Source organism: Symphalangus syndactylus, chromosome 15, assembly GCF_028878055.3.
Source record: "Symphalangus syndactylus isolate Jambi chromosome 15, NHGRI_mSymSyn1-v2.1_pri, whole genome shotgun sequence".
Lineage (NCBI taxonomy): Eukaryota > Metazoa > Chordata > Mammalia > Primates > Hylobatidae > Symphalangus > Symphalangus syndactylus.
In genome coordinates, this window is record NC_072437.2 from 72483671 (window position 1) to 72510989 (window position 27319).

General features: G+C 38.6%; 1 protein-coding gene across 7 annotated transcripts in view; it reads left to right on the forward strand.

Moving 5' to 3' along the window:
- The window catches only part of ZDHHC20 (zinc finger DHHC-type palmitoyltransferase 20), an 86949-nt gene that overhangs the window by 30441 nt on the left and 29189 nt on the right, over positions 1 to 27319 (forward strand). For all 7 annotated transcript variants that reach the window (XR_008651471.2, XM_063619029.1, XM_063619030.1 and 4 more), the window contains exons 2-5: positions 3171 to 3197; positions 7775 to 7878; positions 15193 to 15313; positions 26927 to 26996. Coding sequence is in view for 6 of the 7 variants with exons in the window: in XM_063619029.1 (XP_063475099.1) it covers positions 3171 to 3197; positions 7775 to 7878; positions 15193 to 15313; positions 26927 to 26996 (322 nt within the window). In the remaining variant the exon portion in view is untranslated. The remainder of the gene's footprint in view (positions 1 to 3170; positions 3198 to 7774; positions 7879 to 15192; positions 15314 to 26926; positions 26997 to 27319) is intronic.

A 27319-nucleotide genomic window follows, 5' to 3' on the forward strand; every position in this document is an offset into this window, starting at 1 on the left:
AATGATAGCTTAAAATTTTCAAAGTTGGCAAAGGATGTATTCAAGAAGAACTCAAGAAGTTCAGCAAACTCTGAACAGGAAAATCCCAAAGAAATCCACTCCAACATACATTATAACCAAATTTCTGACAACTAAATATAAAGTCTTGGAAACAGTGAGGACACTTTACCTATAGGGGAAAAACAGAATAACAGCAGATTTGTCATCAGAAACCGTGGAATTTAGAAGGAAGTAGTACATATTTAAAGTACTGAATGAAAAGAAGTGTCAACCCAGAATTCTATATCCAGCATATAACTGGCCCATCAAGGTTGAAAGTTGACAGTTGTAGGCCGGGCGCGGTGGCTCACGCCTGTAATCCCAGCACTTTGGGAGGCCGAAGCGGGCGGATCACAAGGTCAGGAGATCGAGACCATCCTGGCTAACACAGTGAAACCCCATCTCTACTAAAAATACGAAAAATTAGCCGGGCGAGATGGCGGGCGCCTGTAGTCCCAGCTACTCAGGAGGCTGAGGCATGAGAATGGCATGAACCCCCGGGGGGCGGAGCCTGCAGTGAGCCGAGATCGCGCCACTTCACTCCAGCCTGGGTGACAGAACAAAACTCTGTCTCAAAAACAAAAGAAAAAACAAAAAAGAAAAAATATTTTGGGATCCCCATAAAAAGGAATAGCTTTGTCTCACTGTGAGAGGTTCTGCAGATTGCTGTTCCCAGCCATGTCTTTGTCTCTGTAGTTAGAGGTGCCAGTAGCAAATATTGAGAGCTTGTTCCATGCCATACACCGTTTCAGATGCTGGTGAAAAAGTCATGTCCTCTACTTCCAGGAAAAAGACCTAGGAGGAACTATGAACTGTAAACCAGTAATTACGAGTGTCAGGGGTGTTATGAAAGGGAAAGTATAAAGTGTTGTGGGGATATATACCGAGATTTATTTAACCCATTCTGTGGTCAAGAAAGTCCTCTGTGAAGAAGTGATTCTAGCCATTGTTGGTCTGGTGTTTTGTTTTGTTTTGTTTTTTTTTTTGAAACAGAGTCTAGTTTCTGTTGTCCAGGCTGGAGTGCAATGTGCAATCTTGGCTCACTGCAACCTCTGCCCCCTAGGTTCAAGTGATTCTCTTGCCTCAGCCTCCCGAGTAGGTGGGACTATAGGTGCATGCCACCACACCTGGCTAATTTTTGCATTTTTTAGTACAGATGGGATTTCACCATGTTGGCCAGGCTGGTCTCGAATTCCTGACCTCAAGGGATCCGCCCATCTCAGCCTCCCAAAGTGCTGAGATTACAGGTGTGAGCCACTGTGCCCAGCCTAGCTTTGTTTTTATATGAAGCAGTTTTATTGTTCCCTGAATATCTTAGTGAGAAGCTGGAAGAGACAACCACTGGAAACTGTTAGCTAGATGTTATTTTAAATTCAGATTTTCTACTTGGGAGGAGGGTAATAACACAGTATATTACCAAGTTTTCATCCTTACCAGTAGTCTGAACAGACTTTTAGTTCAAATCCCATCTATACTACATATACTAGCTCTGTGATCTTAGGAAGGTCATTTAATTGTTTTGAGCCTTAGTTTACTTATCTGTAAAATGGAGCTAATGATAACTTGAAGGGTTGTTACTATTCTAAGACATGATTCCACACTTCAAGGAGCATTTATTCCAGTAAGGTGAGACAGACATATTGACAAGTAATTGAAAAAATAGAAAAAAAGAAAAATGAGATGGTGTGGTAAAGATGGAAGAGTGATCAGTGGTGATATAAAGGAGTTATCTACTCTGCCTAAAGAGGGACTCAGGAAGGCTTTACAAAGGAGCTAGTATTCAAAACGGGCCTTGAAGGATGAATAGACAAGGTACATGGCACATATGAAACAGCTTGATGCATTTGGGAAACCACGATTTGTTTAGAATAATCAGACCAGAAATATGGGCAAATGACAGAAGACACTAGAGAGGGCCTGGCGCAGTGGCTCATGCCTGTAATTCCAACACTTTGGGAGGCTGAGGCAGGCGGATTCACTTGAAGTCAGGAGTTCGAGACCAGCCTGGCCAACATGGTGCAAACCTGTCTCTACTAAAAATACAAAAATTAGCCAGGCGTGGTGGCACGCACCTGTAATCCCAGCTACTCTGGAGGCTGAGGCAGGAGAATCACTTGAACCTGGGAGGTGGAGGTTGCAGTGAGCCAAGATTGTGCCACTGCACTCCAGGCTGGGCGGCAGAGCTAGACCCTGTCTCAAAAAGAAAAAAAAAAAAAAAGGAAGAAACTAGAGAGATAGACAGATTGTAGATTACAGAGGGCTTGTAGTGTTTGCTACCCTGAAGATTTTGGGCTTCATTCTGAAAGTGACTCATAGGTATCGAAGAGTATTCATCAGATTTGCTAGTGGTGGTGGTGTGTTACACTGACTGTAGGAAGATGCCTTAAGCTGTTGCATTTGAGGAAGACAGTGGGGAGGGATTGAAAAATAGGTGACAGATTATAAAGAGACTTTGATAGTAGAACCAACAGGACTCGAGGCCATTGGATTATCCAGGAAGAAAGAGTAAATAGCAGTTCGCAGGGTTTCAGGATTGGTAGACTGAAGTGGTTGTTGGCTTTATTCATCACAATAGTAATACAAGATGGAAGAAAACATACGAGAGGTAGACACTGAATTACCTTTTCTGTACGTAGTCTGACTTCTTCAGTATTTGATTATTCAGAGAAAAAAAACCCTAAAAATTAGCAGGGTAAGTTCCTCTACTTTTTTCTTTAGAAAAATACATTTGTCTTGAGTATAGATTCACAAAGAGGTTGATAAGAGTACATCACAGACTAACAAATAAGTTATGGGGGTCATAGAAGACAGTTCTGTTCATTCTGCAGATATCATTAAGGAAAGAGCTAAAGAAAGCATTGCAGCTATAACCATGTTGATACACTTAAAATTAATAAAGTTCTGAAAACATTTAGTGTGACTGTAGTGTTAATGATAAAGAATTTGGATTTTAGCATTTGAATGGTTTTGGAGTTTTTTAAGTGCAATTTTGACTTTGAATTAGTGTCTACAATTTATAACTAAAGTTTATTTTTTTGAAAATGATATTAAGATGAATATTCAACCTGAAATAAAACTTACGTACAAAATGTTTAAAGTATATTTATTCACTATTTTTTCTTCTATTCTAGTTACTATTTTTGGAAATGAAGAAAATGGTAAGGTACTTTTAGTTTCAATTTAAGTTTAATGCTTAATGATATTTTAACTGGAACATACTTTTTACTTAGTGATAAATGCATGTGTTTTTGTTTTTTAGAAATAAAATCCCTATCTTTACATTTTAAGTAATTAAAAGGAGATCTAGTAATGGGGTTATTTCCAGACCAAGACATTTCATGTGTTCTCATTTTGTGTTATTTATGTAAATTAAAGTAGACATTATTTTGTGCAACACCTAGTACCCAAACTTGTTTGTGTATTTATATAGCTATTTCTGTCTCATATGTTCTTCAAAACTTTTTATTTAGATTTTTTTAATATGAGTTCTAGCTACGTTGAGGAGACAATTCTGCTTTCATGATGTCTGAATTTTATTGATGGTTCTCGTTTAGGTATTTGTTAAAATCGCACTTTACAATGCAGAGATATTTAAGAAAATAACCAGACTGTAAATGTGTAAATTGCATTACCAGTTTAAGGAAGCTAAAGTTTTTATAACAACTAAGTAAAAAAGATAGTGCCTAGAGGGAGAAATCATTTCTCAAAATTTCACTGGGATAAAAGCAAATTTCATAAGTCTGTTGAAATTAAATTTAAACAAAATTTAATTGGACATACAAAACTCCAGAGGATTTCTAAAATACTTGAACAGTTAGAAATTATTAATAAATAGTAATTCCTCTTACTGGAGACAATTAGGCATTAAGTATGTAAATCTTAAATTACCTTTAAATTTAATTTCTCGGTAACAGAATAAATGCAGACTCAATCTTGGTTGGCTTATTTTCTTTCTTTAAATCAAAAATGTTTCCTGTATGTTGGAAGCACAGATATAGAAAGCAAAGAATTTCAGAAGTTCTTATAAAAGAACTTTTAACTTATATCATTATCTCTTGGGGCTATTTTTACCGTGTCTCTCAAAGAGTCTTTTTTTTTTTTTTTGAGACAGAGTCTTGCTCTGTTGCCCAGGCTGGAGTGCAGTGGCGATCTTGGCTCACTGCAAGCTCCACCTCCCAGGTTCACGCCATTCTCCTGCCTTAGCCTCCTGAGTAGCTGGGACTACAGGCGCCCGCCACCACGTCCGGCTAATTTTTTGTATTTTTTTAGTAGAGACGGGGTTTTACTGTGTTAGTCAGGATGGTCTCGATCTCCTGACCTCGTGATCCGCCCACCTCGGCCTCCCAAGGTGCTGGGATTACAGGCGTGAGCCATGTTGCCTGGCCAAAGAGTCTTTCAATACAGTCTTTTGTTGTTGTTAGCTTGTTTGTTTTTAAATTCAGTTACGGGTGATGTTTGAACTTTTGAACACAGAGTTTGGTATATAGGTTTCAGGTTTTTCTTTCAACTTTGATTGAATTTTCTCAGTTAACTATGATTTTACTTCCTATATTACTTGTAACCAGTGGTTTAATAGCATGTATATGTAACCAGAAGTTTGCCTATTGATAATCACATTAATTTGAATTTAGTGAAAAGCATTGTTTTCTGTTATTCTTTACTCATTATAATTTAATGATAACATCTTTTAAGTACTTACTATATTCTAGGTCTTGTGTTAAGAGCTTTATTTTATCTGTTTTTTAACAGAATATATTTTTAAGCAAAACCATTTCCTTTTGTTTTCATGAAGAAAGAAAATATTCTAAAATTATATTAAATGTTTTTAAAACTATGAAGAGTATATTGTTTTTACATTTAAAGTATCTCAAAGTTACCATCTATCTCAAAGTTATACGATAGTGTATAGATGAGGAACAACAAGCTTGATTTAATATGGGGTCTAGGCAAAAATATTTATAAAGGAAGTAAGCAAAGTGAAGATAACATTGCAGGGTTGTTAAATGGTCTCAGTGTTATCATAGCAGTAGGAAACTAAGTTCTTGCATGCTTTTCCAAAGGAAAAACAAATGAAGCAATTATATATAATATATAAAATATACATATATATATTTTTTCTTTTTCTTTTTTTTTGAGATGGAGTCTCCCTCTGTCACTCAGGCTAGAGTGCAGTGGCACGATCTCGGCTCACTGCCACCTTTGCCTCCCAGGTTTAGGCGATCCTCCCACCTCAGCCTACCAAGTAGCTGAGATTACAAGTGTGCACCACTACGCCCAGCTAATTTTTTGTATTAGTAGAGATGGAGTTCTACTATTTTGGCCAGGCTGGTCTTGAACTCCTGACCTCAAGTGATCCGCCCGCCCCAGCCTCCCAAAGTGCTGGGAATACAGGCGCGAGCCACTGCACCTGGCCAAAGCAATGATACTGAGTCCATTGGGTACACCATGGGGTTCAACCTGAAGGGAACTGACAGGATAGAGAAAGCAGATTTTGAGAAACCAGTTTTTAATATGTATGACAATCAATGTTAGTGGAAACAAAAAGAGCACATTTGAAAATGGAAGTTAGGGTTACGATTTTATCTTGGCATCAGATACTGGCTTAGAAGTAGAATATGACCATTAAGATGATGGTTTAAAACGTGGAGGAAACTATAATTTTAGCTAGGACATAGTGAAAAGAACCTTGGATTTTTGTCAAACAGATACGGGTTTGAATTCTGGCTTCATCATTTAATAACTGGACGTTGGGCAAAGTATTAAATTCTCTGAGCCTCACTGTTTACATCTGTAAACTGGAATAATACCTAAGAAGACTTACTGTGAGGGTTAGAAATAAGGTATAGATTATATGCCTTCTAGTTGGCTTTCAGTACATAGGAATGGTGATTTGAGTACCTATAGTCAAATATGGTGACTCAATAGTCCCACGGTTTTACTAGGGTGCACTGGTCATGAGGTTGGAATTATTTCTTAGGAATTCCACAGCCGAGAGGGAAAAGAAACTATGAGCAGCATATTTTACATCAACCACTGAGATGGATTGGAAGCAAGGAGACCAATTGGCTTTTGCAGCAATCCAAAGAACATAGGCAACAATTTATGAACTATGCACTGGCAGTGAAAATAATGATAATTATTTTGAAATTATTGAAAAATAATGATAATTATTTTGAAATTATTGAAAAATAATGATAATTATTTTGAAATTATTGAAAAATAATGAAAATAGTAATGAGTTCACTTGGAGAGAAATTTTAGGAGCTAGAATTAGTATTTGTACTGATAAGCTGTGAGATACAAGGAGTCATTTCAGGCCTGGGTTTCTGCATTGGTCAACTGTGTGACTGCAGTTTCTGTTCTCTGAGATCAGGCATGAACCCAATACAATTTCAAAAGAAAAGGTTGGGTTGCAACAGGGTTGTCAAATTATTATTATTATTTTATTTGAAAAGTACAAGCAATTTTTAAACCAAAAACAAAGGAAAATAAACCTCAGACCGAAGGAAGGACAGTACTTCAAACTGAATACATGTTAGCTTTTACAAAAGCTTCCTTACATTGTTCTTGGTCTTTCTTTTCTTTTTTTTTTTTTTTCAGCGCAGACCAGTGAACACTTTATCACTTCTTAAAATTGAGAAACACTGATATAGGGAATGCACAAAAAAGACCAAATTTTGCAGAAAATAATTAAAATACCTGGATAAGACTAATAGTAATATTAAGAGTCAGTATTTATTGAGGATTTATTGTGTGCCAGGCATTCTTCTAAGTGTTTTGCATGTATTACTTCATCAGTATTAAGCAGCTAACTTTACTGAAATAAGTACTTTAATTGAAATCTAAGCAAATTATTTGGAGAGTGCAATATGAAGAAGTAATGAATTCTGAAAGTAACAGAAAAGACCTTTGTGGAAGGAGTAGCATTTTATCTGAACTTTAAAAATGAGTAGAATTTCAGACCATTTTATCTGAACTTTAAAAATCAGTAGAATTTCAGACTTGTCTGTATTTGTTATCTTCAGTGGGTTTATGATGCTGCATTACAAACTGAAAAAGAGTTTAAGCATCTGGTAGATAGTTCTTGCTTCTTAAAGAAATCAGTACTGCTTCTTTGAAATATGTAGAATACAACAAAAAGCTTTTGAAATATGTTGGAATGTTACATTAATCTACTTGCGAAACAGTTATGTTAGATATTCAAAATGGCCAAAACTTTTTCTTGTTAGCCTGTATTGAACAGGGGAATGAAATTTAGGGTACTTTTTCTGAACAATACAGGGAATGAGTTATTCAGATGTATTCATCATTTGTGGTGATGGTAACTTATTTTATTTACTTTCAGTTGACAGTTGCTTGGATTTAATGTTCATAGTAATAGATTCTGTTTTAAATAATTTTAAGTCATTTAAAATGAACTTTTGGAGAACTTGAAATACAGTGAGTGAAGAAAGTGTTTTAGCTTAAATCTTCAGCAATTTAATACAATCAAATCTCATCTTAAATCTCATCTTATAAACCAGACTGATAATCCTTAAATATAGGAACAGAATATTTCTTCATATCTAGTAATGTTTCCTCATGCAAGTAAAGTTTATATATTTGATGTTTCAGTACATTTTAATTTAATCGTTTATTGGATTCGGCCTCCTGACCCAATTATTGTGTTTTAATGTAATGCTTTTTGCTGTTTTCACCTGGATTCAATGAACTGTTATTTGTTTTTATTTACCAGGAAAGACCGTTGTTTACCTTGTGGCTTTCCATCTGTTCTTTGTTATGTTTGTATGGTCCTATTGGATGACAATTTTCACATCTCCCGCTTCCCCCTCCAAAGAGGTAAATTTAATGTTGGTAAATTACCAAATGTTTTAACTGATTATGGAATTTTTTTCCCTTGTGTTACCTTTGTTAAAACTTTACATAATGCATGTGTTCTGTTTCCATTCATAAAACTGCTTGGTTGCTCTGTACTGTGAATGTGAGTCATCAGCTTATTCTCAGATACAGTCCACTGACATAGCAGAGTCAAAGTTCAGCGGTATAGAAATGCTTACTACTTTTCTGCCATGCTATGTTTCCTTAGAGACATACTTTATATTACTGGAATAAAAAGTCTTAAGGAACAGAATTGAGTTAGGAAAGTAGAGTTTATTTTTTAGAAACTCTCAACATTTATATTTTCTCAGGCATGAACAGATATGCTGCAATTAAAGAAAGTTTTGTGATGGAAACAAATTGTCTAGGCTATTGCTTGCTGCACTTTAATATGACTAGTGTTTCTTCTAATTGGAGGTTCCATTTGGAAAATAATGTAGGTAAACATTTATGTGGAGTAGCTATTATGACCAGTATGTCTCTCTTACCTCGCCATAGCTGACTGAATTCTTCCTTCACCGAAAATTTCATATAGCAAGGTGGTTAAGAATACATTCTCTAGAGTTAGAGTTTGATCTTTTGCTCTAACAATTTAATCTCTCCAAGCTGCAGTTTTCTTACCAAAAAATGGAACTAACAATTGTGCCTGTCTCATCAGGATGTTTGTAAAGATTGTGAGATTTATTCAGTTAAAACATGCATGTATTTATTTATTTATTTATTTATTGAGATGGAGTTTTCGCTCTTGTTACCCAGGCTGGAGTACAATGGCGCGATCTTGGCTCACTGCAACCTCCGCCTCCCAGGTTCAAGCGATTCTCCTGCCTCAGCCTCCTGAGTAGCTGGGATTACAGGCACGCACCAACATGCCTGGCTAATTTTTGTATTTTTAGTAGAGACGGGATTTCCCCATGTTGGTCAGGCTGGTCTTGAACTCCTGGCCTTGGGTTATCCACCTGCCTCAGCCTTCCAAAGTGCTGGGATTACAGGCTTGAGCCATCACACCCGGCCTAAGCTTTTAAAATAGTAGTGTACCTGCCACGTTGTTAGGACTCAAATATTAGATGATGATGATAATGTAATCGTTTCCCTTTGTGTTAAATTTATCAAAATCATTAAAAATTATCGACCATATGTTTAAAAATAGTGTCAACTTTTATTTAACTTTGCAGTGAAGAACATATATCCAAAAAGTATGCATATGTGTACACACCTGTGTAACTACCACCCAATTCAAGAAACAGAACATTACCAGAACCCCATCAACCCCCGATGCTTCCTTTCAGTCATCCACTTAATAAGAAGCCACTCTCTTGCCTTCTAACAGCATAGATTAGTTTTGCCTGTTTTTTGTATTAAATATAAATGGAGTTTTATAGTAGTGTGTGTATGTGTATAGTCATAGTCATATGTGTGTGTGTGGCTTCTTTCATTAACATTCTATTTGTAAGATTCACCTGTGTTACATATAGTTGCAGATCATTCATTCTCATTATTGTTTAGTATTCAGTTGTAGTATGTAACACAATTTATTTACTCGGTCTACTGTTGATGAGCATGTGGGTAGCCTCCAGCTTAGAGCTGTTACAAATAGGGTTGCCGTAAACATTCTAGTGCATGTCTCTTGGATAGTATATATGTAGTTCTTTTGGGTAGATGCCTAGGAGTAGAACTAGTATATATACATTTAACATTAGCAAGTAATGCCATACAGCCTTTTGCCTGCTTTTTCTATTAGATGCTTTTGTTTTAAAAGGTAAAGTAAACCATAAGTCCAACTTTAGTGTTGCTTCAAATATATTCATCAGGCATTTGTTACTAATTAGTCAACCCTTAAAGTTATGTTACAAACTATCCCTTTCTTAATCTTGAAATTGAAAAGGACTTAATTTTATTTAATCAATTACTAGTAGTGATGACTATTGAAAACATAGCATGTGTAAAAAGTAAATAATTCTCATTTCAGGAAATAAGAAATAGAATAAGAAAAATAATTGGTAGTACTTTTGAGAAGCAGTATAATGTAGAGGTTAAGAATGCAGGCCAGGCGTGGTGGCTTATGCCTGTAATCCAGCACTTTGGAAGGCCAAGGCAGGCAGGCAGATCACTTTAGCCCAGGACTTTGACATCAGCCTTGGCAATGTAGAAAACCCCATCTCTACAAAGAATAAAAAAAATTAGCTGGGCATGGTGGCCTGCATCTGTAGTCCCAGCTACTCGGGAGGCTGAGGTGGGAGGATCACTGAGCCCAGGGAGGTTGAGCCTGCAGTGAGCCGTGGTCATGCCACTGCACTCCAGCCCAGGCAGCAGAGTGAGACCCTGTCTCAGACAACAACAACAGTACCACTCTGGACTAAAACTGCTCAGGTTCAGCTCATACTTCTGCAGCCTACTAGCTGTGTTAGCTGTGTGACTTTGGAGACTTTCCTTAGTTGATCTTTCCTCTGTAAAGTGAGGGTGATATTAGTACCCATCTCATAGGATAGCTATAAGAATTGAGCAAATTAGCAATCTATATAATTAATAATAGATAATATATGGAGTTAATAGTCTATATAAAGGGCTCAGAAGAATGCTTAGCACCTAATAAGTACCATCAAAATGTTGTGTTTTTTTTTGGTGGTGGTTCTAGCATATTGCATCCAGTTACCATTCAGCCCAGAGCTTAAGCTTTTACATCAACTTCTCCTTCATTCTCCCCTACTCCTATAAGGTCATCTGACTGCCCAAGCCTGTATCCAGTGACCTTGCTGTGGCATGCTCCATTTGCCCTGTCAGAGAACTTATCATCTGGTATTGTAATTGCCTGTTTACTAATATGCATCACATTATTAAATTTTAAATTTTGTGAGGGCAGGGATATTTACGTTGCATTCTTCACTATATCCCTTCCCACACTATCTGGCACATAGTGGATTTTCAGTAACTCTTAAATGAATTAATTATTAAATCTTCATGGGCCAGCTAAGCTAAGCTCTAGGGACAACCAAGAACAGGAATTTAAGATTCTCTTTGTCACTGAGCTTACAGTGTGCTGACTGAGGTAGGCCTGTATAAGCAATTACAAAGCTGTGAGTTTGGTGCTAATGTAATACCAAGCTCACAGCTTTGTTAAAGGAGGATTCTGTCAGCTCAGAGGTTGGTGCTAATATAACACCATACTCACAGCTTTTATTAGAAGGATTCGGTCAGCTCAGAGGTTAGAACAATGCTTGGAGATCTAGGTCTAGGGGAATTGATTGGGTTGAGAAGCAAAAGCTAGGGCCAGACGTGGTGGCTCACGCCTATAATCCTAGCACTTTGGGAGGCCGAGGCAGGTGGATCACCTGAGGTCAGGAGTTCGAGACCAGCCTGACCAACATGGTGGTGAAACCCCATCTCTACTAAAAATACAAAATTAGCCGGGCGTGGTGGCGTGCTCCTGTAATCCCAGCTGCTTAGGAGGCTGAGGCAGGAGAATTGCTTGAACTCGGGAGGCAGAGGATGCAGTAAGCCAAGATTTCGCCGTTGCATTCCAGCCTGGGCAACGAGAGCGAAACTCTGTCTCAAAAATAATAATAATAGTAATAAAAAGCAAAAACTATAAATCTTTAAGGAAGTTTAGTTATAAATACAGGTGGGGTATCTTTTCTTTTTTCATTGTTTCAGTCAAGTACTTCTTGACCACCCACCAGATATCAGACTGTGCTAGGCTTAAAGGTAGAGACAGATAGTAAACAAATAAAATAATTATAAATTGTGATAAATTTAGAAAAATAACACGGTAATATGATAGAATATAACAAAGTAAAAGCTACTTTCTGGAAGAAAGAGCTCCTTTAGATAGTATAGTCAAATAAATCTCCGAGGAAGTGGCATTTAAGCTGAGACCTTTATAAGTATCTCTTCCACTAAGCTTTTTCTAGGAAAAATCTTTGTTGTTTATTCCTGTACCCCAGTACTTAGAATCAGACCTCGTATATAACAGGCAGATTGATAAAGACTTAAATGAAGAAATGGTGAGGAAAAGGCAGCATGTGAATAGCTGATAGGCATCTCCCATCACCAAGTGTCATCTTTTCTAAAAAGAAAATATGGTCCCATCCCTTCCCTGACTATAATCCTACAGAGTTTGCCAATTAGCTATAAGATAAAGCTCATGTTCATTTGCATGGTACACCAAATCCCTTCATGAACGAAATCTTACTAATTTAATCTTCATTGCTTCTTCATGGAACTCTATACTCAAGCAGTGTATTGAGCTGAATATACTGTACTATTTTCACATCCTTGTGCTTTCTGTATGCTGTTCCCTTTGCCAAGATTTTCTTTTCTTCTCTGTCTTCCTGAAAGATTCCTGTTTATCTTTCAAAACTTAGGTACACTGCCTTCAAGAAACTTTCATTGATATCTCCCACCACCTCCCAAGGGAGCTTTTATCATACCTTGTAATATATTATTAATGTTGTACTTTATGCTGATTCGTATTTTGTAATTCTTTCTTTATATGGCTCTCTTACTAGACTATAGAAATAATACTTTTTGAAGGCGAGGGTTGTTTTTATTCATCTTTGGATCTCTGATATCTGGGACAACACCTCACTCTTAATTGGCATTTAATATATATTTAAATAGAACTGTCTGAATACTGAATTTAAGACAATAATAGCATTTTATAGTTTGAATTCTGTTCACTAGTTTTGAATAAAAAGACAAACTTGTAGTACTAATTCAAAATTACAATCTGTTTGAATTTTTGTTTTGTTCCATTCCTCATCTAAAATTCTGATGCCTCTTGAAATTTTCATTTGGTTTAATCTTTTCATAATTTTATAACGTTCATTCTTTTTTTTTTTTTTGAGATGGAGTCTCACTCTGTCACCAGGCTGGAGTGTAGTGGTGTGACCTCGGCTCACTGCAACCTCCACCTCCCGGGTTCAAGCAATTCTCCTGCCTCAGCCTCCCGAGTAACTGGGACTACAGAAGTGTGCCACCACACCCAGCTAATTTTTGTATTTTTTTAGTAGAGATGGGGTTTCACCATGTTGGCCAGGCTGGTCTTGAATTCCTGACCTTGTGATCCACCTGTTTCGGCCTCCCAAAGTGCTGGGATTATAAGCGTGAGCCACTGCGCCCGGTCCATAACCTTCATTCTTAAGGAAAAGTAATGATGTTGAGTAGCAGTAGAGAGGCTTGAGGCCTGGGACACTACTGCAGACTAGGAATAGGACAGCCCAGGGAAATCTGTTGAAGTTTTGTAAGGAATCTGTAAAATTTGATCAGAACATCTTCTATTCAAATATATTTAACATGTTACCATGTGATTTTTATACTCTACTATGAATATGTAAGAGACACATCATGTCAGGAAAGAATTTTCTAACAAGTTAAAATTATCTTAAAAGAGAACATGCCATCTTGCAAAATAGAAAAATATTTCTCTGAAAGCATTCAAGAGGGGCCCAATCTGTCAGAAATATCTGAAGACCCCTACTTGTGATGGAAGATTAGATAAGGGACCTCCATTGTCTTTAAGACTTTTTCATCTTTAAGATTATGTGAGTCTTTCCTGACCTCTTACTGTCCTGTTCATCTGTCCATGTTGCTTCTTGTCCCCCATAAGTAATTTAGGGGTTTCTTGTCCCATCACAATTTGATTGTGGAAGCTGAGCTAGGTAATCTAAATAGACTCTTCTGTCTCCTAAAGTATGGTGTTTTAGTCAGGTTAGAGTAACAATCTATAAAAAGCAAAAACATTTATTTTACATTGTAATATTGAGGAAAATGTACCAGAGTAGAACACAGAAGACCTGTATTTTACTGTTGGCTCTGCCAGTAGTTCTGCAATCTTAGAAAATTGCATAAGTCTCTTAGAATCATAATTTCCTCAACTCAGAGCTCTCTCTACTATGCCAAGCTATTGCCTTGTTCATAGCAGAATACCGTGTTGTTAAGCTAATACCGTTAGCAATGATGGTGCAGCAAGAGGAGGAGACATTTTGGTATTTGAGTTAGCAACTAGACCAAATACTCCTTAAACATGAAAAGTCAGGATTCCTTAGGGCTTTTTAAGCAGAACCCTACAAGTAAATAAAAATTGAGGAATTATATTATTAAAATATAAAACACAATGAAGAACAAGTCTCAAGCCATTCTTAGTTTTTTTTTTTAATCTATGAAATAAAGACTGATAGAAACCTGTATTTCCTGGTAAATGAAATGGAGGTATAAAACCTAGGATCCTTGAGATGTTAGGATGACATATGAAAAGAACAATTAAACAAGTACTCTGAAGGGAAAATGCTATTAAGAGAAATGAACCAGAGGGTGGCCACACATGGGAACAAACACTAAGAAGTGAAAACAAGAAACAGCTCTAGGCCGGGCGCGGTGGCTTACGCCTATAATCCCAGCACTTTGAGTGGCTGAGGCGGGCGGATCACGAGGTCAGGAGATCGAGACCATCCTGGCTAACACGGTGAAACCTCGTCTCTACTAAAAATACAAAAAAAAAAAAAAAAAAAAAAAAAAAATTAGCTGGACATAGTGATGGGCGCCTGTAGTCCCAGCTACTCGCTACTCGGGAGGCTGAGGCAGGAGAATGGCGTGAACCCAGGAGGCGGAGCTTGCAGTGAGCCGAAATCACGCCACTGCACTCCAGCCTGGGTGACAGAGCGAGACTCCGTCTCAAAAAAAAAAGAAACAGCTCTATAAAAGACTCTGTCCTTGAAAAGGCAACTATGCTTGCCTTGACAATCTTTCATAATTCTGGTGAAAGTAAGTCCTCTTGGTTAGCTTTTTAAAAGCTAAAAATGGTTAAAAAAATAATGATTCGTTGGCCTTCTTGAGACATTTGGCTAGAAATTTGCGGGACTCCATGACTGTGATTTAGCCTTTCACCCAAAGCAAGTAAATCTTTGGACATTCTTCCAAAAATTAAAAATCTCTTGACAGTAACTTTTAAACAACTAAAATTTTTACTAATGGAGACTATATATTAAGCCTTTCTTGTGTAGAAATTTAATTTTATTTGTGAAAAACAAAGATGGAAAAATATTTAGTTCATGTTCTTTGCCGTCTGGTGTGGAGGGCAAATATTTTTTAATATGCCAAAGGTATGTAGTTTTTGTTAAAATGTACTTGATTTATCTGCTTAACAGTTAAGTTTGAAGACAAGTTTTGTCTTCATAAAATAGTTTTTGGTTTTCTTTTTCTGTTCTAGATAAAACTTTTTCTGAGCATGATAATTAACATCATGGTATTTAAAAAATTTAATAGTCCTCTTTCCTTTTATAGTTCTACTTGTCCAATTCTGAAAAGGAACGTTATGAGAAAGAATTCAGCCAAGAAAGACAACAAGAAATTTTGAGAAGAGCAGCAAGAGCTTTACCTATCTATACCACATCAGCTTCAAAAAGTAAGAAAAAAAATAAGTTTTCCTTTTCAAATGATTTTTAAAATATGCTTATTCCTGCCAGGATATATTTGCATGGTTTGACTATTAAATGGATACTATGATTGCCATAAATAATATCTGTAGCAACAAGACTTTCCTGTTTCCTTACTGTGGTATTTCAGATGCAGAAATAGATAAATATATAAAAATAATAAAATAATAATCAATATAAATTGTTTAAGGGGCCCACTTTAATATGAATCTCTTCCGTACTTGTTTTTTTCCCCCAACTCAACATTCATGGCTAAAAATTTTAATTATTATTCTTAGTAAACTGTCATTTGGAAGTCTGAATTTGAGTATTACGTGTCATCACTGAGTAATTAAAAAAAAATCTAAAAGTGTGCTAAGAATGGGGAACAGTAAAAGACACAAATAGGAAGAAACTTGTTCAGATGTATAAGGCTAATACTCTGAGAGTTAGACTGTGAACTCAGGTTTGTCTAGTTCCAAAGCCCTTGGTGTTTCCTCTGTACTAATGCCTCCACTGAGATCCATGACTGTAACAGCAGCTTCCTGTTCCTAGGTTGTAATCTTATGACAGGGAGGAGTCTATGAGTGGCTGGTCGTTTAAATATAGGGAGTTGTTTTCTTTTATTTAAAAAAATTTTTTGTTTTTGTTTAGGAAATTGTTTTAAATTATGTATTATGTACTTCATTAATTGGTTTAAACACCAGGTAATGATTGCAGCTTAACAGTTATTCTGTTTACATGTACAAACTCATTTAGACCTCACAACAACCTTATGAAGTGTAGACTATAGTTTCCATTTTACAGATGAGGAAACTAAGACACAGTGAGGCTAAGTAACTTGTTCAAAGTCATACAGCCAGTATAAAAAACAACAGGATTTTAAGTCCAGGTGCTCTGCCTCTTCAACCCACTAAGTTTCTAAACTCCAGTGGGAAATTACCTTTGTGCAGCTATGTACAAATTGTGACTCAAGAAAATTTAAAGTGTCTACAAGATTTTAGGAGGGGATATTTGACTGACTGTCCTTTTTGCATAACTAATATAGTATGGATTGAAAACATGGATTACAGATCAAACCCTAGCTTTTCCCTTGCTAATACAGTGCAAGTCACTTAAACTTTCTAAGCACTAACTTCCTCATTTTAAGGTAAGGATAATAATATTTTCATGGCTGGGTTAGTGGAAGTATTAAAAGAGACAATATATGTAAAGTACTTAGTATAGCTCTTTGCATATAATACATTTCCAGTAATTTTTTATTTTTTTGAAATGGAGTCTCGCTCTGTTGCCCAGGCTTGAGTGCAATGGTGCAGTCTCAGCTCACTGCAACTTCCACCCCCAGAGTTCAAGCGATCTCCTGCCTTAGCCTCCTGAGTAGCTGGGATTGCAGGCACACGCCACCAAACCCGGCTAATTTTTGTATTTTTAGTAGAGATGGGGTTTCACCATGTTGGCCAGGCTGGTCTCAAATTCCTAGCCTCAAGTGATCTGCCCACTTTGGCGTCCCAAAGTGCTGGGATTATAGGTGTGAGCCACCGTGCCTGGCCTATTATTTTATTTCATTTTCCCTTGATTATAGGTCTTCTAGGTGGTCTGTATCCAGGGCCTCACTTCCTTCTAGTGAATTCCAGGCAACGGGCTTTCATTCTCCCTACCAGGATCAGTGGCATTTTGTCATTCTGTCTTCTTGAAACGCTTTCTTCTTTGTATTTTTCTGTAGTTTTATACTTCTGTTTTAGTATACTTGTATGATTGTTCTTCTTCATCCCACATTTGTTGTTTTCTCCTATGTCTTAACTTCACAATGGTGCCTTACCCTGTTTTTTTGTTTTTTTTTTTTTTGAGACGGAGTCTTTCTCTGTACCCCAGGCTGGAGTGCAGTGGCGCAGTCTCGGCTCACTGCGAGCTCTGCCTCCCGAGTAGCTGGGACTACAGGCGCCCGCCAACACGCCCGGCTACTTTTTTGTATTTTTAGTAGAGATGGGTTTCACCGTGTTAGCCAGGATGGTCTCGATCTCCTGACCTCGTCATCCGCCCGCCTTGGCCTCCCAAAGTGCTGGGATTACAGGCTTGAGCCACCGTGCCCGGCCTCATTTTTTCTGTACTGTCCTTTCAACTGTTACTTTTAGCCTTGGAATTCTAGTACCACAATATTGTGATCATTTGCTTATTGTGCTGCATAATTTGTTTTCTTTAATAGTTTTCAGTAATGAGTTACCTTCTTTATAGAAATAACAACAGATTCAAGGATATTAACATGCTAGCACTCACCTGCATTCCAAACGCTTTCTTGTGTGCCAGGCCCAGGGGTAGATTTGCAGCTGCGTACAAGGATTGCATGTCTACAGAGTGGTCTGCGATCTAGCTGCACCCTGGGATACAGCGCCCTTCCTGTTGTTTCCGAGGAGGGAGCTGCAGACCTCTGCCTAGAGCATCCAGTCGCCACTATCAAGCCTTCATCATTCACCTTGGCATGTGCCCTTCAATTCAGCATTTGTAGCTCTCACTAGAGCTCCACTTGTGTGTTTGCAGCTTCCAAAGGATAGCTGTACTTGAATGGCCTATTATCCAAAGCTTCAAGCTCCTACAATACTGGATTCATCACTTAAAACCTAATATCTTATCTTGGGGGAGGGGCCAAAAGTCTGCCTCGTTCACTTTTATATTTCCTGCATCTAGCAGTATTTGTCACATGGTAGAAACTCTCTAAATATTTGTCAGTGAAAAACACTACCCTCACCCAAACTGCGTACTCTATTTCTATCCTTGGCACCATCATTCTTCTAGCCACCCTAGAAACTCAGATTTCCTTTGATTGCTACTTCTGAGTTCAATCTGCTCAGTCATCAAGCCTCCCTTTCCTACAAGGTCTGTTTGGTTTAATCCCATCTCAGAGCCTAGGTAATTTCACAGCCTTTGCAACGTCAGAATGTTGAGTGGAGAAGGGTAGGGGAAAGAGAGAAAAGATACTCGTTCCTGATGTTACCATTTGCTTAGCCATTCAACCTTCAACTGATGACTCTCTAATCTTTGGGGTGTCTTTGATCTGTAAAATGGAGAGATTGAACTAGGAAATCTCTAAGGTCCTTTATAGCTCTACTTTTTCTACATTATATGGTTTTACCTCCCTAGTGCCTAACCCAGGCAAGGTGTTACAGAAGGCCCTCAATAAAATATAACATACTCGGTCAATTGGGGCAAGATGGCCAAATAGGAACAGCTCCAGTCTGCAGCTCCCAGTGAGACCAATGCAGAAGGCAGTGACTTCTGCATTTCCAACTGAGGTACCCGCTTCATCTCCGTGGGACTGGTTAGACAGTGGGTGAAGCCCACAGAGGGCGAGCAGAAGCAGGGTAGGGCGTCGCCTCACCCGGGAAGCGCAAGGGGTCGGGGAACTCCCTCCCCTAGCCAAGGGAAGCCATGAGGGACTGTGCCATGAGGGACGGTGCTATTCGGCCCAGATGCTATGCTTTTCCCATGGTCTTCGCAACCCACAGACCAGGAGATTCCCTCGGGTGCCTACACCACCAGGGCCCTGGGTTTCAAGCACAAAACTGGGTGGCCATTTGGGCAGACACTGAGCTAGCTGCAGGAGTTTTTTTTCGTACCCCAGTGGCACCTGGCACGCCGGCAAGACAGAACCGTTCCTTCTCCTGGAAAGGGGGCTGAAGCTAGCGAGCTTCAGCAGATCCCACCTCCACAGACCTCAACAAGCTAAGATCCACTGGCTTGAAATTCTCGCTGCCAGCACAGCAGTCTGAAGTTGACCTGGGACGCTGGAGCTTGGTTGGGGGAGGGGCTTCTGCCATTACTGAGGCTTGAGTAGGTGGATTTTCCCCTCACAGTGTAAAGAAAGCCGCCAGGAAGTTCCAACTGGGCAGAGCCCACCACAGCTCTGCAAAGGCACTGTAGCCAGACTGCCTCTCTTGATTCATCCTCTCTGGGCAGGGCATCTCTGAAAGAAAGGCAGCAGCCCCAGTCAAGGGCTTATAGATAAAACTCCCATCTCCCTGGGACACAGCACCTGGGGGAAGAGGCAGCTGTAGGCACAGCTTCAGCAGACTTAAACGTTCCTGTCTGCCGGCTCTGAAGAGAGCAGCTGATCACCCAGCACAGCACTCGAGCTCTGCTAAGGGACAGACTGCCTCAAGTGGGTCCCTGACCCCCATGCCTCCTGACTGGGAGACACCTCATACAGGAGAGCTGCAGCTGACATCTGGCAGGTGCCCCTCTGGGAGGAAGCTTCCAGAGGAAGGAGCAGGCAGCAATCTTTGCTGCTGTGCAGCCTCAGCTGGTGATACGCAGGCAAACGGTCTGGAGTGGACTTCCAGCAAATTCCAAGAGACCTGCAGAAGAGGGGTCTGACTGTTAGAAGGAAGACTAATAAACAGAAAGCAGTAGCATCAACATCAACAAAAAGGATGACCACAAAAAAACCCCATCTGAAGGTCACCAACGTGAAAGACCAAAGGTAGATAAATCCATGAAGGTGAGGAAAAACCAGCACAAAAAGGCTGAAAATTCCAAAACCAGAATACCTCTCCTCCTCCAAAGGGTCACCACTCCTCGCCAGCAAGGGAACAAAACTGGACCGAGAATGAGTTTGACAGATTGACAGAAGTAGGCTTCAGAAAGTGGATAATAAACCCCGCTGAGCTAAAGGAGCATGTTCTAACCAAATGCAAGGAAGCTAAGAACCTTGATATAAAGATACAGGAACTGCTAACTAGAATAACCAGGTTAAAGAAGAACCTTTGACTTGATGGAGCTGAAAAACACAGCACGAGAACTTTGTGAAGCATACACAAGTATCAATAGCTGAATCGATCAAGCAGAAGAAAGGATATCAGTGATTGAAGATCAACTTAATGAAATAAAGCATGAAGACAAGATTAGAGAAAAAAGAATGAAAAGGAACGAACAAAGCCTCCAAGAAATATGGGACTCTTAAAAAAGATTAACAAAATAGTTAGACCACTAGCCAGACTAATAAAGAATAAAAGAGAGAAGAATCAAATAGAGACAATAAAAAAATGATAAAGGGGATATCACCACTGATCCTACAGAAATACAAACTACCATCAGAGAATACCATAAACACCTCTACACAAATAAACTAGAAAATCTAGAAGAAATGGATAAATTCCTGGACACATACACCCTCCCAAAACTAAACCAGGAAGAAGTGGAATCCCTGAATTGACCAATAACAAGTTCTGAAATTGAGGCAGTAGTTAATAGCCTACCAACCAAAAAAAGCCGAGGACCAGATGGATTCACAGCCATATTCTACCAGAGGTACAAAGAGGAGCTGGTACCATTCCTTCTAAAACTATTCTAAACAATAGAAAAAGGGGGACTCCTCCCTAACTCATTTTATGAGGCCAGCATCATCCTGATACCAAAACCTGGCAGAGACGTGACAAAAAAAGAAAATTTCAGGTCAATATCCCTGATGAACATCAATGTGAAAATCCTCAATAAAATACTGGCAAACTGAATCCAGCAGCACATTAAAAAGCTTATCCACTGTGATCAAGTTGGCTTCATCCCTGGGATTCAAGGCTGGTTCAGCATACACAAATCAATAAATGTAATCCATCACATCGAACCAATGACAAAAACCACATAATTATCTGAATAGATGCAGAAAAGGCCTTCAATAAAATTCAGCACCCCTTCATGCTAAAAACACTCAATAAACTAGGTATTGATGGAACGCATCTCAAAATAATAAGACCTATTTATGACAAACCCACAGCCAATATCATACTGAATGGGCAAAAGCTGGAAGCATTCCCTTTGAAAACTGGCACAAGACAAGGATGCCCTCTCTCACCACTCCTATTCAACATAGTATTGGAAGTTCTGGCTAAGGCAATAAGGCAAGATAAATAAAGGGTATTCAAATAGGAAGAGAGGAAGTCAAATTATCTGTGCGGATGACATGATTGTATATTTAGAAAACCCCATTGTCCCAGCCCCAAAACTCCTTAAGCTGATAAGCAACTTCAGCAAAGTCTCAGGATACAAAACCAATGCGCAAAAATCACAAGCATTCCTATATGCCAATAACTGACAAACAGCCAAATCATGAGTGAACTCCCATTCACAATTGCTACAAAGATAATAAAATACCTAGGAATACACCTTACAAGCGATGTGAAGGAGCTCTTCAAGGAGAACTACAAACCACTGCCCAAGGAAATAAAAGAGGACACAAACAAATGGAAGAACATTCCATGCTCATGGATAGGAAGAATCAATATCGTGAAAATGGCCATACTGCCCAAAGTAATTTATAGATTCAATGCTATTCCCATCAAGCTACCATTGTCTTTCTTCACAGAATTAGAAAAAACTACTTTAAATTTCATATGGAACCAAAAAAAGAGCCTGTATAGCCAAGACAATCCTAAGCAAAAAGAACAAAGATAGAGGCATCACATTACCTGACTTCAAACTGTACTACAAGGCTGCAGTAACCAAAACAGCATGGTACTGGTGCCAAAACAGATATATAGACCAATGGAACAGAACAGAGGCCTCAGAAATAACACCACACATCTACAACCATCTGATCTTTGACAAACCTGACAAAAACAAACAATGGGGAAAGGATTCCCTATTTAATAAATTGTGTGGGGAAAACTGGCTAGCCACATGCAGAAAACTGAAACTGGATCCCTTCCTTACACCTTATACAAAAATTAACTCAAGATGGATTAAAGATTTAAATATAAGACCTAAAACCATAAAAACCCTAGGAGAAAATCTAGGAAACACCATTCAGGATATATGCATGTGCAAAGACTTAATGACTAAAACACCAAAAGCAATTGCAGCAAAAGCCAAAATTGACAATTGGCATCTAATTAAGGAGCTTCTGCACAGCAAAAGAAACTATCATTAGAGTGAACAGGCAACCTACAGAATGGGAGAAAATTTTTGCAATCTATCCATCTGACAAAGGGCTGATCTCCAGAATCTACAAGGAACTCACACTTCCAAGAAAAAAACAACCTCATCAAAATGTGGGCGAAGGGTATGAACAGACACTTTTCAAAAGAAGACATTTATGCGACCAACAAACATATTTTAAAAAGCTCATTATCACTGGTCATTAGAGAAATGCAAATCAAAACCGCCATGAGATACCATCTCATGCCAGTTAGAATGGCGATCATTAAAAAGTCAGGAAAGAAACTGAGTGTGGTGGCTCACACCTATAAACCCAGCCCTTTGGGAGGCCGAGGCAGGTGGATCATGAGGTCAGGAGTTTGAGACCAGCCTGACCAACGTGATGAAACCCCGTCTCTACTAAAAAAAATACAAAAAAAAATTAGCCAGACCTGGTGGCGGGCGCCTGTAATCCCAGCTACTCAAGAGGCTGAGGCAGGAGAATCGCTTGAACCCAGGAGACGGAGGTTGCAGTGAGCTGAGATTGCGCCACTGCACTCAGCCTGGGTGACAGAGAAATAGAAACACTTTTACACTGTTTGTGGGAGTGTAAATTAGCTCGATTGTGGAAGACAATGCAGCAATTCCTCAAGGATCTAGAACCAGAAATATCATTTGACCCAGCAATCCCATTACTGGGTATATACCCAAAGGATTATAAATCATTCTGTAAAGACACATGCACATGTATGTTTATTGCAGCACTGTTCACAATAGTGAAGACTTGGAACCAACCCAAATGCTCATCAATGATAGACTGGATAAAGAAAATGTGGCACATATACACCATGGAATACTATGCAGCCGTAAAAAAGAATGAGTTCATGTCCTTTGCAGGGACATGGATAAAGCTGGAACTCATCATTTTCAGCAAACTAACACAGGAGCAGAAAACCAAACACTGCATGTTCTCACTCATAAGTGGGAGTTGAACAATGAGATCATATGGACACAGGGAGGGGAACATCACACACTGGGGCCTGTCGGCGGGTGGAGGGGAAAGGGAGGGATAGCATTAGGAGAAATACCTATTGTAGATGACAGGTTGATAGGTGCAGCAAACCACCATGGCACGTGTATACCTATGTAACAAACCTGCATGTTCTACACATCTATTTTAGAACATAAAGTATAATAATAAAAAAAAAAAACACATAGAAAAGCACAAATAACAGAAACCCAGTTGAAATGCTTAACTAGAGTCAATTAGATGTGCAGGAATAAGTAGCATAAGAAGAATCAAGTCCGGGAGTGATCGGGAAATAAGTATTAAACAGTATTTGAGAAAGAGAACATGCCCCAGGGCCCAAAAGTCAGAAGGGACCCACCAGCCAGGCAAGTTGCTTAGATGCTGTAAGGTGTAGCCAAGGGAAACCAGGAGTATTTGATACATGGCAGCAGGGGTTTATGGCTGCCAGGGGGAAATAACTGGTCAGGTGTTGGGCTTTCAGTTAAGATCTAATTTAATTTCCTTTCCCTCATTCTGCAGCAATCAGAATACACAATCTCACTCAGTCCTTAGTGCTTTTGTTCCATTTTACATTGGATGTTTCCACTGCCTCACAGAGTCCGTTTCAAATGTTTTGGCTGAAAGGGCTTTTTGTATTTGTATGTTCTGAGTTCAGATCCTGCTGGTGCACCCAAGCATTATGGAAACAGGGACTTAACTTAGCTCTTCCAATAGAGTGATGAGGGATTCTGCTTTTAAAATTTGTAGCATTTATCTTTTTATGTAAGGTTTTCCTTTACAGTTGAATAGGTCTCTATATTTTTCCATCATTAGACAAATACTAAAATGGACTAAATAATTTTAAGCAATAGTGGAGGAGAGGAGGTACAGATTTCCTTCTTAGAGAGTGTCAAAGAATATGCTCCCAGTAGTGGAAAAGGAAGATTTTCAGTCTAGCGGCTAAGTACTTCCTACACATTTCTCGTCAATCAGAAAACAGGTACACTGAAGGCACCCTGAGAACTCATGTTGTAATTTCAACACACCCAAAATCAAGGGCCCAGATGCCAGTAGCTGCAGCAAACAGGTTTTTCCTCCCTGTTGATCAAGACAGGTGAGTGAGACAGAACTTGGCTTTCTTATGTGATGTGGGATTATCTTGTGACTTGTGTCTTTTTCCCTAATGTGCTAGAGGGAAAAAAATAGCTGAGTTTTCTAAAACGATAGCTCTCTATTTTTAAATGAATTTGAAAAGTCAATTAAATTATGTATTTTATTGCCTCTGTATCATATTAAACAAGTATTTTATTTTAAAGGCTTAAATAAATGAAAATGATTTTTGTTAAAAAATAATATTTATTTAATAAGTAGATATTTCTGTAAATTCCCTTTGTTCTAGAGAAATTCTTATTTACATTATAGAAGTAATACATGCCCATTATTTAAAAAACAAATTTTTAGGGGCACCAAAAAAGATTGAGCCTACACACCTCACCCATGACACCACTCATCAGAGGCTACCACCTTTTCTTGTGTATCCTAGCAGAAATGTTTTATATATTGTAGAACTATATACAAGTGACAATCAAATAGCTAAATGTTAACTAATACAAATTTGGTTACCTGGATAGAGCTTTCTATGAGCTATAGCTTCTAACATTGCTTCAAAATATACTCTGTCTCCCTGTTATATGTATTAATTGACATCTGACATATGTATGCATTTTATTGGGATAGGGTATATAGTTATAAAAAGAAAATATGCTTTTCCCTTCGGAGATGGGAACTCTATTCTGTATATACAAACTATTGTATGATTGCTTTTTTTTTTTTTGAGATGGAATCTTACTCTGTGCAGTGGCACGATCTCAGCTCACTGCAAGCTCCGCCTCCTGGGTTCATGCCATTCTCCTGCCTCAGCCTCCTGAGTAGCTGGGACTACAGGCGCCCACCACCACGCCCAGCTAATTTTTTGTATTTTTTTAGTAGAGACGGGGTTTCACCATGTTAGCCAGGATGGTCTCGATCTCCTGACCTCATGATCCGCCCGCCTCAGCCTCCCAGAGTGCTGGGATTACAGGCGTGAGCCACCACGCCCAGCCCTAAATTGCTTTTTTTCCCATGTAATGTCCTTGTATTTTTCCATGTTAGGGTTGTCAAAAACCAAAATTTCAACAAATTGAGTTTGAGAGATCTAATTGCCTTTTATTAATGATTTATGAACTAGGCCTCATGCAGTCTACAAAATAGAAAGGAGCTCCAATGAGCTGGACAGGGGAAGCCGGCTTTAGAAAAGGCTGAAGAAAGTGGAAACAAAGAACAGAAAGCTGATTGGTTATTTCCAAGTGAGCCACTGCACCCAGTCATAAATGTATTCTGTGGGGAAAACTTTTGTTAAACTCTGCATAGCGTTTCACTGGCTATACCATAAGATGGTTAACTATTTGTATAATTCAAGTTATTCCTAGTGTTTTAGTAAGAACAATGCTGTAATGAACATCACTCTTCTTCACTAATCCTTGAACAAGCCAAGCATAGTCACACCTCAGGGTCCATTCTCTGATTAGAATCCACATTCTCCCTGCCAGGCACGGTGGCTCATGCCTGTAATCCCAGCACTTTGGGAGGCTGAGGTGGGTGAATCACCTGAGGTCAGGAGTTCAAGACCAGCCTGACCAACATGGTGAAACCCTGTCTCTACTAAAAATACAAAAATTACCTAGGCATGGTGGTGCACATCTGTTGTCCCAGCTACTCGGGAGGCTGAGGCAGGAGAATTGCTTGAACCCGGGAGGTAGAGGTTGCAGTGAGCTGAGGTCGTGCAGCTGCACTCCAGCCTGGGCGACAGAGTGACACTCCGTCCCCCAAAAAAAAAAACAAAAAACAAAAACAGAAACAAAAAACCTCTTTCTCCCTCATGGACATGACTCACTAGCTTCCTTCTTTCAGTTTCATTTTTCTCATAGATCTTTCTAAAATTACAATTCCCCGATGTTTCCTTCCCTGCTATCTATACTGTCTAATACATTGTTTATTTTGTTAACTTGTTTATTATTACTCCTCATTGCTTCCTGTAAAATGAAAGGTCCTTGAAGGCATGAACAATATCTGGCACCTAGCAGGTGTTCCATACATTTTAAATGAACATATGTATTGGGCAACAATAGTATATATTAGGATTTAGTGGAAAACAATTCAGAGTTTTTATTCAAAAATGCATTCCCAATTTTATTGTTTATCTGGGGTAGGGATGGCAGATAAAAGTTTTTTTTAGTGAAGCTATTTCAGAATTTCAAAAACAGTCCCACAGGATGCCTTAAAAGTCTAAATTTTTATATTACTGTAGGCATTGTGGTGTAATAGAAAAAAACACTGGACTTGGGGCTTACTAAATCTTGAGTTCTAGTCTAGTTCTGCTACTCACCCTGGTGTTTGACCTTGTATGAGTCATTTATTTGCTTTGCATCTACTTTTCATCTAAAAATTGCTGAGCAAACTCCATTCTGATGTTCTCTTTTATCTCTTGACATTTTGATTTGAGAAGCTCTCTAGTATAATACATTTTGGTATTGCTTTATAATTATTAGTTATCAATTACCCAGAGTTATTTTTTTTAGAAGATCAAATTTTAATGTCAAATTAGTTAAGTTGGTACATCCTTCAACATCTTCCTTTTACTTCTTTCATGTAGCTATCAGATATTGTGAAAAATGTCAGCTGATTAAACCTGATCGGGCGCATCACTGCTCAGCATGTGACTCGTAAGTGTCACTCACACATATGCTTAATATCTAGCACTGGAAATCAGTGATGGGAGAGTGCAAGGGAAAGGAACATTTTATATGCTTTACACTTGACAAGAACACTTCATCCTCTCTCATTATTTGCTGTGCATACAGGGCAGACAAAAATATTGATAAAAGCTGGAATATACTCACAAGTTATCTTTGATAACAGTTCCTATACCAGTTAATAGAATTTTCTTGGACTTTATGCTGTCTGTGCTTGTGCTTAATGTAAGTCTTTCTGCACATGTAAGGAGGTAATATATTGAAGGAAAGATCACTAGTTTGGAATCCCAGAT